General features: G+C 46.6%; 1 protein-coding gene across 2 annotated transcripts in view; it reads left to right on the top strand.

The window, feature by feature from the left end:
- Positions 1-18476, top strand: part of Csp (Cysteine string protein) — a 40323-nt gene that overhangs the window by 13398 nt on the left and 8449 nt on the right. Inside the window, exons 5-6 of one of the 2 annotated variants that reach the window (XM_075671352.1) lie at positions 803-934; positions 3186-3221. In XM_075671352.1, the coding sequence (XP_075527467.1) occupies positions 803-934; positions 3186-3221 (168 nt within the window). The remainder of the gene's footprint in view (positions 1-802; positions 935-3185; positions 3222-18476) is intronic. The other variant, XM_075671353.1, reaches the window with a different exon arrangement.

Genomic DNA, 18476 nt, shown 5'->3' with positions numbered 1-18476 from the left:
CTAGTGTGAACACATAATGTGTTCTAGTGTGGACCCACTTTCTGCCTCTAACTATAGGCTGTTGTGAACACAGTTCTGGTTTTGTATCTGATCACACCGTGCTGGTAATCTTTTAACCTGGTTTTATTTATTTTAATTTACGTTTGTTCTTTGTTTCTCCGCCCAAAAGTTTCTCCCCCCATCAGGTAAGTACTGTAATAATTCACTGTGAGCTACAGTTTTTACTTGAAAATCTTTCTAAGCTGGAGGCCACAGACGGGCATTTTCTACAGATGTGTGCTCAGTGCACTCACTATACCATAAGCGCTGCCAAGAGAGGCACTGCCGCTATCGGCGTGACCTTTGGAGTCGCCATTGGGATCAGGGACATGCATGCTGACTAGTCAAGTTTGAATAATCAGGCAAAAGCCAATTTCATGCTTGGAATAATGAAAGTTCCAACCTAAGGCAGCCTATATTAGGTATTGAAAATGGTGGTCATGTGGTATTACACAACACTGGTGTTTTGCATGAGTCGACCTGGTGAAGTGAATGAGTATTACCCTGCCTATGCATCTGGCAGTTCCATAAGCATGCAACTTGACCCGCTGTGTAGCTTTTGGATGTGGTTATACATTGATTCATTGCTGGTTTAATGTGTTGAGTATGTGTTGCTTATTCTTAGTGCAAGCGCACTTGTGATTCCATGTTGGATGTAAAGTTTGTGTGGAAATGTGAGGCCAGATTGAGCAGTCAAATGTCATCGTAGTGACGAAGTGGCACCATTGCCTTTGTTCTGAGCGGACACATCTTGTCTGCACAGGCACTGTTCGTGTTCTGTGGGTTGATAACGGGCTGTTACCTGTGCTGCTGCTTCTGCTGCTGCTGCAACTTCTGCTGCGGCAAGTGTCGGCCCAAGCCACCTGAAGAGGCTGGAGACTATGCCAATCTGCATGTGAGTAGTGCAACAGCAGGTTGTTGAATTTGTGACCAGAATGTCAGCGCTAAAAAAAAGAAAAAGTCTGGGGTTTTATCTGCTAAACCCACCATCTGATTGAGGTACATGTATTGGGAGACTCCAGATTAATTTTGACCACCTGGTCGTGCACGGTATACATGAGCATTTTTTACTCTGCTACCATTGGATTGCTGCAGCCAGGCGTCAAACCTGTAACCTCGAGCTCAGCAGTGCAGGCTTGGGTAATTCAAGCCGATCTTTTCCTGTTTTTTAAACTTGTTTCAATTGTATGTGAGCAAGCGTTAGTCTACAGTGTTATATGAGAGAACCAGGACTTGCTGAGACATTATTTCTAGAATGTTACATTTGTGCAGCTAAGGCCATGTTCTTTAGGCCAAAGTGCATTAAAGGAGCTTCTGTGTGCTAGTGTTCCCTTAAAACATGTATGATTTAGCTACATTTTTCTCTAGGCGGGATCAGCAGATCTGGGCTCTATCAGTTTGCACTGGTCTCTTGCTTAGGGAAATAAATATTAGTGGAGTGGGTTTAAAGGGACCCTGAAACGATTTTGACAATTTTATACAAAGGTATTGAGTTTTTAGGGTTGGCCCTTTTGATCATTCATTGATGTGTCTAAATGCTCTGCGTAAGGTGTGTAATTTGTTATAAAGTTTTAAGATGTACATTGATGCCAGTCGCTGCATGCCACTACCCTGAGTTTTTAGCCACCCCTTGCCAAGCGACACGAGGTGACCATGTGGCGCCAGTAGGGTGAGCTGTCCGATTCACTGCCCAGGGCGCACTATCAATAATTTTTCCAACATTATAGTGAACAGATGGTGTTTGACTTAGGTAGACTGTTAATTTGTTTCTATAAGAAAGAAACGGAAAGAGACTGCACAAGCACAATTTTTATCGCTACACTCGAGCGCTTCCTGGAAATAGCAAATGGCGTCTGCTTTTGTTACGTGCTCTGTGTTGACACGAGCTACTCTGTGTTGGTCTCAGTCTGTCTTTTCGCAAGCATCATGGTTCGTCCTTGCATTGTGGGCTGCAAACGTATTAATTAGTGACATGTCAAGCTGCAATATCATGTCCCTCTACAAGGCAAACGTGCAATGGAGTGGCTAAAGTGCTGGTTGTCGATATTCTATCATACCAGCCTCTATGCATTTGTGGTCGTTACTTCACATTGAAGGATTACTATATACAGGAAAACCTTGTTAAACCGTACCCGCTTAAACAGTAGTGTTGGACTAAAGGTAGTAAAGTCAAATCTCCAACTCGGTGGCCATTGAACATAATGCGTTTTGTATCCACATAAACCATTCCGGCTTGTCGCCTACACATCAGTAAACAAGTAGGGTTCCCACTTTTCGGCGTGTGGTGGTACAGTAGCTTGGCAGAGCAACAAGCCTCAGAGATCAGATCGGCCTCCAAGTGCAAATGCAGAGGGAACTTGGAAGGGTGGAGCCACATTAACGCCAACATCATTTCGGTGCTATGCCAGGGAGTGTATCGGCCTGTGTTGTGGCGTCATGTAAACTAGGACGGGCATCATGCCACAGCTCCGACAAAAACCGGGCGTTCAGCATAGAGAAAAAAATTTAACATAGTTTGTGCTATTAAACAAGGCCAAAGAAATTGGTGCTGCCACGCGAGAGGGATCTACTGTTGACTATGGTGTGTGGCATTTAAAATTCGAAGAAGTTGCTAGGCAGTGGTGCTGCAACTGCGAAAAAATATCTGCTACGAGGTTTGACTTTTCGCCATCATCGTCTCTGTTAATGCCGAGGTGTCGCCTAATGACAGGGATGAGGACGACACGGAAAGTGGCAGCACTGGCGATTCAGGCCCAACAGTAGCAGAAGCTGCGCGTTACATCAGCCTCATGCGAGGCCTCAAGAGGGGGCTTCGCACAAATTACGGTGCAAATTTTTTACAGTAGCTTGTCCAAACTGTTTCAGGGACCCTTTAACAGAAAGGGCCCAGTATTCGTTTTCTTAAATTTTAATCTTTGCAGTGACACTGCAGAAATTCTCCAGGCATGTGAGACAGTAGCAGTCAACAATGTTGTGAGAATGTGCATAAAGTAACAGACGGCTTTGCCCAGGTTCAAAGCGGCCGAAAATGTGCCCCTGTGCAGCAGCAGCTGCTGAGCCCATTTGTTTTGCTCTTTGAACCTTGCATGTGTGGTGCATGATGTACCTGACTTGCGGCCCTTGTCCTGCATGTGTTGTGGGTCCAGGATGGAAAAAGTGAAGCGGTCAGAGGAGCCCCCAAGGTGAGAGATGCAGCACCACAGGCCCCCGAAGACTGGTGGCAATCGTGAGGCCATCACAGTGTGCTGCTGCACAGTGTGGCACATTTTGGCGTAACCACCTGTAGTGGATTACTTACTATGTACTGTTGTGATCCATAGTGGCTCTCCTGTAGTCACGCTCGGTGTGACTCGCTTGATAGGGGCTAGATTTGCACAAGATGAGTATAATTCACGGTGTAAATATATACTTGTACTTTTTAGGTGAGGACACCCACAAGGTGTGATCGACCAGATAAAGTAGCAACGGCACGTGCCTGTCAGTCAGGTGACAGCAGCGGCTTTCAATTGACCAGATGATGCAACTTCAAGACAGAAAATGTTTTATCTACTGTTGCTGTAGCAACTGGCTCTTCGTGGGAAATTTGAATTTAATGAGAGACGGGCGCTCTTTCTGCTGCATAGCTGCTATTGTCACGAGGTCGTAAAAGGCGCCTTTCTTTCTCCACCAGTGAACTGATTATTTGATTTCCCGCGAAGCGCTGGTCGCCATATGAACGGGAGATAAAACCTTTTCTATCTTGAACTTGCATTGCACCACTGATAGGTAGATAGCTGGCCACTTCTGACAGTGGACCGACGAACATGCGAAATTGTTACTTTATCTGGTCGATTGCAACCTCGCAAGCAGGCAGAGAAGTGTCCCCAACTAAAGAGTGTGTCTTACACCGTGGTGCAGGCACATGTCCTCCACAATAACAGATTCAGCGACAGAAAGAATCCACATTTTTCATGGCGCGATGGCGCATGTGCCCTGCCCTAGTGGATGAGTCACAAAACATTTTGGAAGGGCCGTGCGCGCTGCCACATGCCGGAAAGTTCCTGAAAAAAAAAAAAAGACTTTAATAAGTGCTCGGATGCACGCCGCTGCAAACACTCGTGCCATGTACTGCGTTAAAATGGTTGAAACTCCAGTGGTAGCTTGATGACGGTACGATGCCGAAAATGTCCGCAGCGTAAGAGAGCAACTCCATTTTAAAACAGAAAGCGGCCAGGGCTTCGTCTGAGTTGTCCGGACTGCACCGCGAGCCAGGTAGTTGCTGCCTTTCATTGATCGCTAGTAAATGTAATGAAAAACTCATGCTTTACACTTGGGCGACAGTTAAAACATCACGTTGCTGATGAAGTCTTCTTGCAGCATTAGTCCTCACTTGCTGGTGGTGGCAGCGTGTGCCTGACTTCACGTACTCGTTTAAGAAGCATTAACACTGGGTCGATACGAGTCTGACAAGATGCTCACGTCAACGATTGACCAACTATTCAGTACAGTGCACCACTGAAAGCATTTTCTCATACCAGGCCGACACCGATGCAGCTGACTAGTGTCAGTTGTCGCACTGCGACAGGCTTTCTTGTCAATGGCACCGACAACATCAGTGTGCCGAACATCGTTCGACCGAACCCTGTGCAATCAATCGGCCATCAAACTGACAATGCGATATAGTAACAATGCCTTCGCTTGTATATATAATTAATCGCACTTAAAGTGAGTCAAAACATGCCTACGAAGTTGAAATGCACAAGTTTTAACCCTCTCAAGCCATGCACAAGAAGTTTGAGCCAGTGTTGTTCCTGTTTAGCGAAGGTTAAGCCTGGTGCCATCGTGTTTGTGCACCCACTACTGGCAGACTCGAACTTAAGTGCAAGCAGTTAGAACGAATGAAACTGCTTTTATAGTTCAGTTCTGTCCTTAGCGATTTGAAATCAACTACATTTCACTTCGCACGGCACAAACACAATAAGCAGCCAGCAGCAACACAGCGCTGTGCCAACATCTGTCCATCACCATACCATAGGCTGCTGGTCGCATTCGCTACGTAGATGGGTGGGTCTTTATGTGTTGTTACGCTGACACATTTCTCACAACCGTTTTGCTGAGTTATACCAACAGGATCAGTGATAGTATCTGCGTTTTTGCATAAGAACAAATGCCCTATAAAAGAGTACTTAATTTATGTGAGCACAGTTTTTTCTAGTGTTTTATGGCACGCGCAAACTGTAAGTATGATGGAGTTAAAGAAAAGTGAGAAACAGAGATAAATTAACAGCCCGTAATGTTTTCTGGATCACAGTTGCCATTGTTTAAGTGGTTTAGCCGCTCGTGTTATTTCATATCAGCGATGCACCTTTTCCACAATATTTGGTGCTAACAACGATCTGCGTCTGTAGATGTCATGGTAAACAAGTGCACTGCTGTGATAAATCTGACGTGGAAGGCTGCACTCGAAGACTTCTTGAATATGCAAGATGTCAGTCATGTTTAAAAATACAAAACGCAACCTCCAAGTGTCCAAGTGCAGAAATCAGCGACAAACTCCAAGGCAGCCGTGCCAGCAAAAGAACTCAGTGTGCCTTTATCGGCCGCACTGTTTGCACAACAGCGCACTCAGGCCTGCTCACCCAGTAGTCATTGAATGCTTCATGGTTTCCAGGAATGACATTCTGCCACGGAGAAGCCATTAATAACGATTAGTGATCCATGAAATGCACAACTGACGTGCATTCAACGTGGGCGCAGGTACACAAATAAACTGGCGAAAGCCCCGGCACCCTTCCAAAACGTTTCCAGTGGCGTGCGGCAGAGGGCAACACAGGACAGGTTCCTGTAAACTCCAAATTTCATATTTTATTTCCGTAAACACCCCTTGCGGGGTATTGCATAAGGGGTGCGAATACAAAAAACTAAAAACTGTCCACAATATTATTTACGAAGCACTTGTTTCGTCCATGAAGGCAGATAAAGTGAGTAAAACTTAAGTAGCATGAGGAAGAGGACAGCAATTGAAAAAAAAAACAGAACAGGACAAGTGCTGTACTGCCAACTGTAAAATTGAAAGAACAGCCAGCTTTTATAACATGTAAAAAAACACACCTGCAAATGATAGTGGTGATGGCAGTGATGTAGTGATCACAGCCATGTGGTGGGGAAGGCCATTCCTGTCTGCTGCTTTGCGGGGAAAAAGTTATGACGAGAAGGCAACAGCATGTGCATGTGGGCAAGCAACATTTAGTGGAGGGCTTTTGCGCAACGATATATGTGAGTGTGGTAGAGTGTAAGGCACATGGCGTAGTGAACTGGTGTAGAACTTGCGAAATAGGCTCCCAATATGGCGCCAATGGAATAGGGTGTCTAAACCCAGTTCCGCTTTTAATGATGTCACGCTGATGTCACCAGTTTGTCCAGTGAATGAACCTTGTGGCTCGATTCTATATGAATTATAGTGCGTTGGTGAAGTAAATCTCTGATACCATATGGGTGATGCATATTTGAGTTTTGGCCTAACTGGTGCCTTAAATGCTAGTAATTTAGCATGTTGAGGAGCATTGTAAATGTTACATTCTATCAGTCCTAAGGTTTTATTTACAGCCAAGTTAGCTACATGTGAGCACCAGTTTAGGTCATGTGTGGTAGTAATGCCTAGATGCTTGAATATGTCTACGGCATCAATGGGTATGCGAGTAATTGTGTAAGATATGTTGGAACGATTTCGACTACAGAAAACTGACATTGATCTACAGTTAGTTGTGTTTAGGATCATTAACCAGCGATCACACCAGTATTTAATGTTGTTTAGATCTTCCTACAGAAAAATGTGATCATCAATGTTAGTTATACATTCGAAGATAATACAGTCGTCACCAACCATTCGAATCTGAGAGGTAACATGCAATTCTAGATTGTGTATGTATAGTAAGAACAAAAGGGGACCTAATACCGAATCTTGAGGAATGCCAGATGTTACAGGAAGAAAGTCTGAAGTAGTGCTGTTAATACTGGCGGTTCCTAAGAAATTACTTTATCTAGGTTAAGACGTCAGAGTGCATGTTCAACTGAGGACGCTTTAATATTAAGCGTTGATGCGCGACCTTATCAAACACCTTTGTGAAACCAAGAAATATTATATCAGTTTGAGAAAAGACTGCGAATGCGGGAGATGGAAATTCAAAACGATGAGCAAAACGTGAACAAGGTGAATGCAGGAGCCTGCGTTTCGACAAGTGGACTTGTCTTCTTCAAGGTAACATATGCTTTCCTTGCCACAGTTTATATAGGTGGGGTTCTTCTAAAGGGGAAAGGGTGTGAGACGGGAGGACATGGAAACGAGGAAAAATATATTTATATCCGTTTGAGTGTTATTATCAAGGTTTGAATGTGGGTCATGTAGAAAGGTAACTAACTGGGCACAAGACAGGCCTTTATGGAAATCGTGCTGTGATAGATGGAAAACGTTGTTGCTGTCTACAAAATTCATTATGTGCTAGTATATGACATGTTCCATGGTATTGCAAGGGACACTAGTTATGGAAATGAGACAATAGTTCAAAAGGTTGATTCACGGTTACCTGATTTGTAGACTGAAACGACCTTGCCCATTTTCCACACATCCTGTATGGTGCCCGATGATAGTGATTGTAAAAACAGCAAGGTTAGATGCATCATGGAGATACATTGCCAGATGTTATACTAGTGGCAAAATGTCTAACCAGTTGGAGACATAGCAAAAGAATATTTGTGCGCAAATTTTTGATGTGGTACTATTCTTTTGCTTTGGAAGAATGCCCAGAATAATATGCTCTTCTGTTATGTAGTTTGCAATAATGACTTGAATTTTTTTCATTGCTGTGCCTATGAACTATCAGATCCACTGTGCTACAGTTTTATGAGGCAGGGAAATGCATGTTGTCCTTCATTTCGTTCAGTAAGGAGAGGAAGCTACTCACATGCAAGACTAGTAAGGGTAGGCAGTAGCAGTATTTAGTTTCATGCAAATTAGATCAAGTAGGCAGTAATGAGCCAAGTTCCAGTCCGCTTTTTTTCAAATCTGCCACACGTGCCTCTTCTATTTTCAACTACAGTCACTTTGATACAGTAGAATTTAATACATACCTGTTTAAACTAGTCACAATGAATTCCCCGCCATATCGCCATTGAACCTAATGTATTGGCTGACCGCTTAGGCAGTAGCCACTTTATCATCATCATCAGCCAGATTACACCCACTGCAGGGCAAAGGCCTCTCCTAAACTTCTCCAACTACCCCGGTCATGTGCTAATTGTGGCCATGTTGTCCCTGCAAACTTCTTAATCTCATCCGCCCACCTAACTTTCTGCCACCCACTGCTACTTGTCCCTTTCCTTGGAATCCAGTCTGTAACCCTTAATGACCATCGGTTATCTTCCCTCCTCAATACATGTCCTGCCCAAGCCCATTTCTTTTTCTTGATTTCAGCTAAGATGTCATTAGCTCGCGTTTGTTCCCCCACCCAATCTGTTCTTTTCTTATCCCTTAACGTTAACCCATCATTCTTCCTTCCATGGCTCGTTGCATCGTCCTCAATTTAAGTAGAACACTTTTCGTAAGCCTCCAGGTTTCTGCCCCATACGAGAGTGCTGGTAAGACGCAGCTGTTATACACTTTTCTCTTGAGGGATAATGGCAACCTGCTGTTCATGGTCTGAGAATGCCTGCCAAACGCACCCCAGCCCATTCTTATTCTTCTGATTATTTCAGTATCATGATCCGGACCCGCAGTCACTATCTGTCCTAAGTAGATGTATTCCCTTAACACTTCCAGTGCCTCACTACCTATCGTAAACTGCTGTTCTCTTCCGAGACTGTTAAACATTACTTTAGTTTTCTGCAGATTAATTTTTAGACCCCCCCTTCGGATTTGCCTCTCCAGGTCAGTGAGCATGCATTGCAATTGGTCCCCTGAGTTACCAAGCAAGGCAATATCATCAGTGAATCGCAAGTTACTAAGGTATTCATTCTTCCCAGTCCAGGTCTCTGAATACCTCCTGTAAACACGCTGTGAATAGCATTCGAGAGATCGTATCTCCCTGCCTGACGCCTTTCTTTATTGGGATTTTGTTGCTTTCTTTACGGAGGACTATCGTGGCTGTCGAGCTGCTATAGATATCTTTTAGTATTTTTACATACGGCTCTTCTACACCCTGATTCCGCAATGCCTTCATGACTGCTGAGGTTTCGACTGAATCAAACGCTTTCTCGTAATCAATGAAAGCTATATATAAAGGTTGGTTATATCCTGCACATTTTTCTATCACCTGATTGATAGTTTGAATGTGGTCTATTGAGTATTAATAGTATTAATGTGGTCTCTTGAGTAGCCTTAACAGAATCATGCCTGGTCCTTTGGTTGACAGAAGTCTAAGGTGTCCCTGATTCTATTTGTGATTACCTTAGTAAATACTTTGTAGGCAGCGGGGACAGTAAGCTGATCGGTCTATAATTTTTCAAGTCTGTTGGGCTGCTGAGCACGAGGTCGCGGGATCGAATCCCGGCCACGGCGGCCCCATTTTGATGGGGGCGAAATGCGAAAACACCCGTGTACTTAGATTTAGGTGCACGTTAAAGAACCCCAGGTGGTCCAAATTTCCGGAGTCCCCCACTACGGCGTGCCTCATAATCAGAAAGTGGTTTTGGCACGTAAAACCCCATAATTTAAAAAATTTTTGAAGTCTTTGGCGTCCCCTTTTTTTAACAGATTAGGATTATGTTGGCGTTCTTCCAAGATTCCGGTACGCTTGAGATAATGAGGCATTGCATATAGAGGGTGGCCAGTTTTTCTAGAACAATCTGCCCACCATCCTTCAACAAATCTGCTGTTACCTGATCCTCCCCAGCTGCCTTCCCCCTTTGCATAGCTGCCAAGGCTTTCTTTACTTCTCCCGGCGTTACTTGTGGGATGTCAAGTTCCTCTAGACTATTCTCTCTTCCATTATCGTCGTGGGTGCCACTGGTACTGTATAAATCCCTATAGAACTCCTCAGCCACTTGAACTATCTCATCCATATAAGTAATTATATTGGTAGCCACTTAACGCACGCCAAATGGTTAGTGCGTAGTAGTTGCTTCATTTTTTAGTGTGTACAAGCACGGAATCAGTGAAATGTCATGTGCGCAGACCATAGATAGCCAAACTGTGGCGCATGGGCCTTTCCTGGACTGCAGTTGCCACTGATAGTGACATCAAAACACGGTAGCTGTGACATCAAAACACGGTAGCTGTGACGTGTTTCCTGGATGGATGGAAACAACTTTATTCTGAATCCGGCAAATTTGATGACCCGGGCTCAGGTCTCCCATGAGGGGACTTCGAGGCCTTGCCTCGTCGCCGCCTCTCGGGATTGCTGGACAGCCCACTCTTGCGTCTTGAGGTTGGAGCTGCGCAGAGCGGCGGCCCACTTCGACGCAAGAGCCTCCGGAGCTACTGCCATTGTAGCTGATGTAACCCGACACTCCCACAACATGTGTGACAGCGTCGCTCTAGTTTCCTGACATAATTTGCAAAGAGCAGTCGGGTATTGCGCGGGGAAAATGTGCTGCAATCGCACCGGACTGGGGAATGTTTGTGTTTGCAATTGTCGCCAGATGACTGCCTGGCGACGTTTCAGCATGGGGTGAGGTGGGGGCAGCAACCGCCTGCCTAGCTGGTAGTGCTTGCTCCCCATAGCTTCTAGCGCTTCCACGTCGTTGTCATGGGAGACAACGTGGATGATGGCTGTTCCGTATCCAATGCGGCTATTGCATTGACCATCACGAGGGTGTTAGCAGAGATGTGGTGCCTGATCGATATATTGGCTCACGCATTACTGAATTTGAGGATACTGTCGTCGCTGCCATGGTAGCAAGTGAAACTCTGATATTTTGCTGCCTGCTTGCAAATAAAACATGTCTGCGTGTGTGTTTTAGCAATACATATTTTGTTTTTGGTCGGTGAGTCTGTAACTACTCATCTGCCATCGTCAGTTAATTAGTACATCGCTTTGTGCATACCTGACCCGCATTCCTCGCCAACCATGCATTACCGAGGTTTTACTGTAAAATTAACTTGTACTTTTGTTCTGAAACATTGTTATCTGAGAACATCAATTTTTCTATATTTTAGCAGTAAAAAAATTGCCACAGTCTCCTAAAACACTTTCATTGGTGTAAACAATCTTCATTCTCAATGTTTATTTTACTGGAATGAAATATTGCAAGAAATCTGCACCATGGCCATCATTTTGTATGTTACGAACTATCGCATGATGCTACACAGCAGGGATGTACGAACATTAAAAATTTTGAATAATCAAATAGTATTTCTGTTATCTGTCCAATAGCTTTTGAATAATTAGCATCGACATGCAAGCACTATAAAAAGGTAAAACTAAAACAGTGAAGAGTTCAGTTTTGTGGTTTCTGTGCTTAAACTACCACAAATCTGATGCGTAGTCAAAGCTTTTATACTACAGTGGGCACAGTATTTATCTTGGGACGATGTTCCTGCTTAGTGCTTGTGTGACACTGACCCACCAGTTTAACTAATCTGATCTTATGATAGGGTTGGGGGCTTGGTTTATTTGTCGCATCCTATTCTAGAGCTTTCTGTTCACCGTGCTCTTGGTGGAACTCTGGTATTTGCACTTTTCTGGCAAAGCTTTCATTTTGTCAAACATTTTTGATAAATAGTGACTTTTACTCAAAATTTATAAGTGGTGGCAACAAAACAGCACCTTGAATACCATAATCACCGCTATGTAGGAGCTCACTTCTGTGCATAGGAGCTTAGTTCAGTGCATAGCATACTGGTATTCTTTTGAAATTTATGAGTGTTTAAAGGCACTGACAACTGGCCAGAATGTGTTGAAATGTTGATGGAAATGAAGTGGCCATGATTTCTTTTGATAGAATCCAGCACACAGTTTGCAATTTAAGTAGGAATTCTAATTTTATATTGGCAATCAAAGCCTCAAAAACCAGCAAGTGGCGTGAACTGGCAGTGAGGCCTTGGTACTTTGGATGTGGTTGTGTTAGATCATTGTACGTAAGTTGGCTAATATTAAGTACCACATACCTATTGCTTAAAATAGCAGTTGATTATTACGCTTCTACACTTCATTCTATGTGTATTATGAAGTAAAGTCCGCATTGACGAGCAGCGCTCGTGTCCCTCAATGCATGGCAGCATATATGAGTGCTCTTGTACGCGCATGAAATTCTGAGCTAAAAATTCTTTGTTCCAGCTCTCTCTGGTTTTCAAGAGATGACATGCTTTGAAAATCAAAAGCGCATGCATGACTACGGCAACACGCTGAACTGTGCATCAAATAATACATAACATAGAAAAATGTAAAAGTGTCGTTTCACTTTGGAGAACACTGCTTGGCTAAAAAGCACCCTTGACTTGTTAATGGCTGAAGCTATTGGAAAGGAAACCACGAAAGCAAGTGGAGATTATCGTATAAATAATGTAACATTTCGGGAAACATGAATTCCAGGAACATCAGCTTCAGAAACAAAATAATTTTTCACAGCTACGAACGTACTTGTCGTCTACCTCCCACCAAAGCCAGCATACAATCACTGTTGTGCTCTCCTATCCCTGTTTGCAATATGCTTCTAGTGAACAACTACATGCTCACTGTGAATCGAAAAATTTTGATAAGAAATGTTCCAGTGTTTTCACTGCGTTACCACTGCGTGATTTGACACTCTAACCGCTAAGCTTTTCATTGTAGTGAAAAAATGGGTACCATAAAAACGTTGTAGTACAACTTGGGCAGTACATAGAAATAGTGTACACTGCGTTTCTCATTGTTACTGAGTTGTCTTGTGAGCTATTCGGAAGAGTATCCGTATTTGATACAGATGTAGTGAAACGTAGCACTCTGCATATATAGCTGTGAGGTATGCTGCCAGTTGTGGCAGACCACTAGTCCTTAATGCCATTGGCAGTAGCAGAGGAAAGGTGTTTTCTCTTTCTTTTTTCTTTTTTGGGAACGACATACAATTTATGTACTCACTATTTCATTGATGGGGGCATATTAATTTCACTCTACTGGGTGTCCCATTTATCGTGTCGACACTGCAAGAGAGCGTCGCAGTCTCGTTCAACCATCACATTAAGTTACTGGCATACACCACAGAACTCTAAGTGTCGTTTATACAGCCTCGACCCATCACTGAAACTTAAATTACCTGCGAACCTTTCACGACGTGACGCAACACTGCTGTGTCGGCTGTGCGTAGGAGTAGCGTTCACCAACTCCTACAGCTATCGTATTGGAATAGCGGATTCACCAATGTGCGCTAAGTGCAAGTGCGAAGAGACCATCAGTCACCTTCTGTGCCACTGTTCTCACTTCGATAAACAATGTGAGACTCTTCAGTGTGCCTTGAATAGACTGGATGACAGGCCGTTTACGGAAGCGAAGATCTTGGGAGCCTGGCCTCGCAGTTCATTAGCCCAGAAGGCAGTTCGAGCGCTTTTTCACTACCTAAAGGCAACAGACTTGATTGCCCAACTATAGACGTCCTACACCTAAGCTCTCTCCCCCCCCCCCCCCCCCCCACCCCCCCGTTCCACCCCCCACGTGTCGGTCTGGTTAACCTCCCTGCCTTTCCTTCTTCCCTTTCTCTATCTCTCTCTCTCTGGGTGTCCCAGCTAACTTTTGCTGGACAGCACTGCAAAAACCAGTTATGGTAGCGAGAGCTCCCATTAAATAATGTCCCCACCCTGTACGATGCGGTGGGCGAGGAGGTCATAGAGACATCCATACTTGGAGCTCCGCACGAGCCCGGGCCGACCTGAAAGCCCGAATCTGGCCTGCACCATCCGAAGCATCATTTTTGGTGGGCCCGCCCTGGGCTTGGCCTTGAAGCCACGGGCCTGGGCCGGGCTCTGGCATGAGGCCGTGGGCCCAGGCCGGGCTCGGTATTGAAGCCACGGGCCCGGGCCCGGCTCTGGCGCGATCATTAAAGGGCCTAAGTAGTGCCTTCGAGCACATGTAAACATTACGCATTGCATGGTCCAAGGCGTTCTGTGCTAAGCTGAAGTGACAGGTGCGAAGAACTGGCTGTTCGTATACCTTAGCAAAGAAAATAGAAAAGCAGATGAAGTTCTGATTCTTTCCTTTTACACAAGAATGAAAATTGTTTCCACGTAAGGGAAAATAAATTATACAAAAAACATCAAACCATTTCCCTGTTACTGCTTTTGCGATAGCATTATTACAACTCTCGATATGATTATATTATTTTAGCACTAACGCAAGGGGTCTCTTTCTATTTGTGTTTATGTTGTACACCCGTAAATTCGCCTGTTTGTATATTGCCCCATCCTATATGGTCGCCGCTGGTATGTGTCAGGCGATGAGAAAGATGCTGAAGTGGCGCGCGAGTGGAAAAAACAGACGACAACGACGTCGCGTTGACTGCTCTCATAAAAGTGCTTTTACACGTGTAGTATAGTGTCGCCCCCTGTCAGATCTGTGTCATCGTACATGTATGGTTTGTAGTTTAGCTAGATGGCGCCCCCCCCCCCCTTCTGTCATGTGACAAACTTGGAGGTGTCATCTGGCGTGTGAAGCCTTTATTAGCAATAAACGGCGAGTCTTCGTTCCGGTTTTCATCGGGAGCAGTTCGCTCCGCGTCTCCTTCCTGCGCCGGCGCTTGCCGCGCGTTCGCCCGGTCGGGGCCCCCCGCTTGCCTGCCGCTGCCGACACAACATCTTTTGGCGACGAGGATGGGATTCCCGCAGCGGTTCCGACCGAAGCCCCGGGAAACCAACGAGCTTCGTAAGTGAAGCGTCATTTACGTGTCGGCACGGCCTGCAGACGCCGCCGACGCACTTGGCGTCGCGAGTCTTCCGAGCCTAGGCCTACTCGCCCCCTTGTTCTTCCGTGCCCCATTCCTGCTGCGAGCTCCGGCTTGTTTTCTGCACTGTCTCCTGCGCGCTACCGGGCATGGCGTCTTTTACGGCGAACCTTCCAGTTTTTCTTGAAGTGCCCGGCCCACCGTTAATTCCATGGTATCGCTGGAAAAAAATTTTTCAGGCCCACCTCGAAGCGGCCGGCGGTGGCGACTGGACGGACGCGCGACGAGCGTCCGCGCTCGTCAGCGCTCTCGGGCGTGAAGGACAGCGGAAGTACTTTGCAGACGAGGAGCAGGAAGCAGCAAGGCAGTTAACCAGCGCAGCGTCAGCTTCAAGCGAAGCAGCAAGGCAGTCGACCGGCGCAGCGTCAACGTCAAGTGATGCGGTCCCGCCAGCGTCAGAGTTCCCGAGACTCGTGCAGCGGCTTGACCGGCTGTTCGCCGCGTCAACAAATGTCCTGGCGGAAAGGCACGAATTCACCAGTCGAAAGCAGTTCGAGGGAGAAGGATTCCTGGAATTCGTGACCGCATTGAAGGAGAAGGCGGTACAGTGCAACTTCGGCACAAGCTATGACGAGCGCGTCCGAGACCAAATCATACATGGGGTAGCGAACGTCAGCGTTCGGGAAAAGTTGCTGGCTCATGGCGAAACCTTGACCCTGGACAAGGCAGAAGAAATTGGACGCTCGTTAGAAGCCTTGCATCGAGCGAACCGCGCGTTCGGCTCCGAAAATGTACGAAGAATCGTGGCATCTCAACTTGGCGTTCCGTCGACGGGCCAAGATGGCCGACGTAGTCCGGGAGGCCGCCAAGATGGCCGACGTAGTCCGGCAGGCCGCCAAGAGGGCAGACTTCTTCCGAGAAGCCGCCAAGAGGGCCGACATTTCGCACATGGCTCCTCCGGGAACCGTGGTGCATGCGACCGGTGTGGCAGCACGAAACATATTGCAACGTACAAGAATTGTCCAGCAAGGAACCGGCGGTGCAACGCCTGCCACACGTTGGGCCATTTTGCATCAGTATGCCGAAAAACCCGTATTGTTCAACACGTCTCTTCCGCAGAGACGCTGTCTTCAACTTCCGCAGGGCAGCCGTCCGCGTCTGTCTTGACGGTAAGCGCTTTTGAAACTAAAGATTTGGAAGTTCCGGTCGTAGTTAACGGCGTCTCCATGCGACTGCCGGTGGATACGGGAGCGTCTGTCTCATTGATGACTGCCGAGGATTTTGGAAAGCACTTTGGTCGACAGCACAGACTGTCACAAACAACAGTGGACTTGAAAAATTTCTCCAAGCAACGCATCGACATTCAGGGCCTGTTTCAAGCCACTGTCCAGTTTTTCCAAAGGTCATGCTCCGTCACGTTCCACGTAACGACTACAGGAACATCACTGCTGGGTTTAGACGCCATCCAACGCTTGGGCATACAGATCGACGGTACGTCGCTGACATGTCGTCTACCATCACTTCCTTCAGTACAGAGCCCCACAGGTGTGCCTCCGGGTTATGATCACCTTTCCAGTGACGAGTTGGGTCTCGTCAACAACTTTGTGCACCGAATTCATCGGCAGCAAGATGCGAAACCAGTATCTTCAAAGTTGCGCAGACTACCCCTGGCTCTCCGTGACCAGGTCACAAATGAATTGCGACGTCTCGAGGACTGCGACGTCATCGAGCGCGTCGAGGCTTCTGAGTGGGTGTCTCCACTCGTGGTGGTGCGCAAGAAGGATGGAACCATGCAGCTCTGTGTAGATCTACGGGAACAGGACAGTCTTGTGCCTCACGTTCAAGAAAGGGTCTTGCAGAAACAGTGGCAGACTAAACAGTACGTAGACAAACGTAGAGGTGCTCAGGCAACTCGTATCAAGGTGGGAGACACCGTCAGAATAAGATTTAAGAGGAAACTATTTTTTAAGTACAGTAAACCTCGTAAAGTCAAGGCCCAGATAGGACCATCTACTTTTTCACTCAGTGATGGGAAGACGTGGCATGTGTCTAAGTTAACCCTAGTGATAAAGGATTCAGCAGGTAGTACATTGTGTACAAGTGACAAAGATTTTTTGTACTCGTATTCAAACTTGGATAGTCATTCCGATGACTCGTCTGTAGCGACAGCGTCTTCTCAGTCATCAGCTTCAGTTGAGTATTCCGTCTGACTGTATCACTTCCGAGTTTACAGTCAGCAGTCGTCTCTGATTCCGTAGGAGAATCGGTAGCCTCCCAGGACTTGTTGGGACGTCGAGAGGAGCTTCCTGGGCAACCCTCTCCAGCTTTGAGTGACACCCACATTCAATTGTCCAACCAGAGGGAGGGAAATAGTAGTGGTACGACTAGGTCTTTAACGTCTACCGATACGCGTCGCAACCCCCAAAGTTCTTCTGAGGTACGCACGCGTCCTCATCGTGACAGAAAACGGCCTCCGTGGCTCGATGATTTTGTTTCTGTAGTGTAGAGCGTATTGCTGTCTTCGAAATGCCATGGCTAGGGACCTCGCTGTGACATTTAGGACAGTCCACATGTTTCATTAACACAGGTATAAAGTGCTCCTTGTTGCGGTGCAGTGAGTGTTGTGCCGTGTTCCTTGTCAGACTTTGAGTGACTGCCTGTGTTTTGGTGCCCAAGACTGGTGCGCGTGTATGTGAACTTGGGCGGGGACGGATTGAATTTGTTGTGGACTTAAGTGCGTGCTTTGTGTGCAACTGGTGCGCTTGTGTGAACGTGGGGGGGAACGAACTGAAATCGCCTTTGGACTTAAGTGCGCGTCTTGTGAGCGCTTTTCACTGTATGTTTACTTTGTTTCCAGGGGGGGATGATGTAGTATAGTGTCGCCCCCTGTCAGATCTGTGTCATCGTACATGTATGGTTTGTAGTTTAGCTAGATGGCGCCCCCCCCCCCCCTTCTGTCATGTGACAAACTTGGAGGTGTCATCTGGCGTGTGAAGCCTTTATTAGCAATAAACGGCGAGTCTTCGTTCCGGTTTTCATCGGGAGCAGTTCGCTCCGCGTCTCCTTCCTGCGCCGGCGCTTGCCGCGCGTTCGCCCGGTTGGGGCCCCCCGCTTGCCTGCCGCTGCCGACACAACAACACGTCCTCTACGCCGGCTTTCCCGTCTCCTAATAGGCTGCGACACTGGTGGAGGTGCGGGGTAGGATTGCCTCATGCTCGGCACACCTTCGCGGAGCCATACCTCGAAAGCGGAATCACCTTCGTTCATCGAAACTCCTGTTCACCGGTACAGTCGCCGCCTGCTAGGCCTGACGCCCGAGTTCAACCCTTTGCAGGAGGAACGCGTCAACCTACTTCCGCCATGGCTACTGCAACTCCATCGCAGGTGACGCTGCAGAATCCTAAGATACCAGAAAGTTTCCACGGCGACGCTTTTGAGGATGTCCTAGATTGGCTTGACCAATTTGAGCGTGTCGCCGGTTATAATGACTGGGGCTCCCAGCAAAACCTGTCTAATGTCTATTTTGCGCTTCAAGACAGTGCGCAGACGTGGTTTGTGAACCGGGAGAGAAATTTGACCACGTGGGATGCCTTCCGCACCCAGCTGCTAGACAC

Source organism: Dermacentor variabilis, chromosome 10, assembly GCF_050947875.1.
Source record: "Dermacentor variabilis isolate Ectoservices chromosome 10, ASM5094787v1, whole genome shotgun sequence".
In the NCBI taxonomy this organism is placed as follows: domain Eukaryota; kingdom Metazoa; phylum Arthropoda; class Arachnida; order Ixodida; family Ixodidae; genus Dermacentor; species Dermacentor variabilis.
The sequence above is the reverse complement of the archived record's forward strand: the minus strand, read 5'-3'. Positions and strand labels throughout refer to the sequence as shown.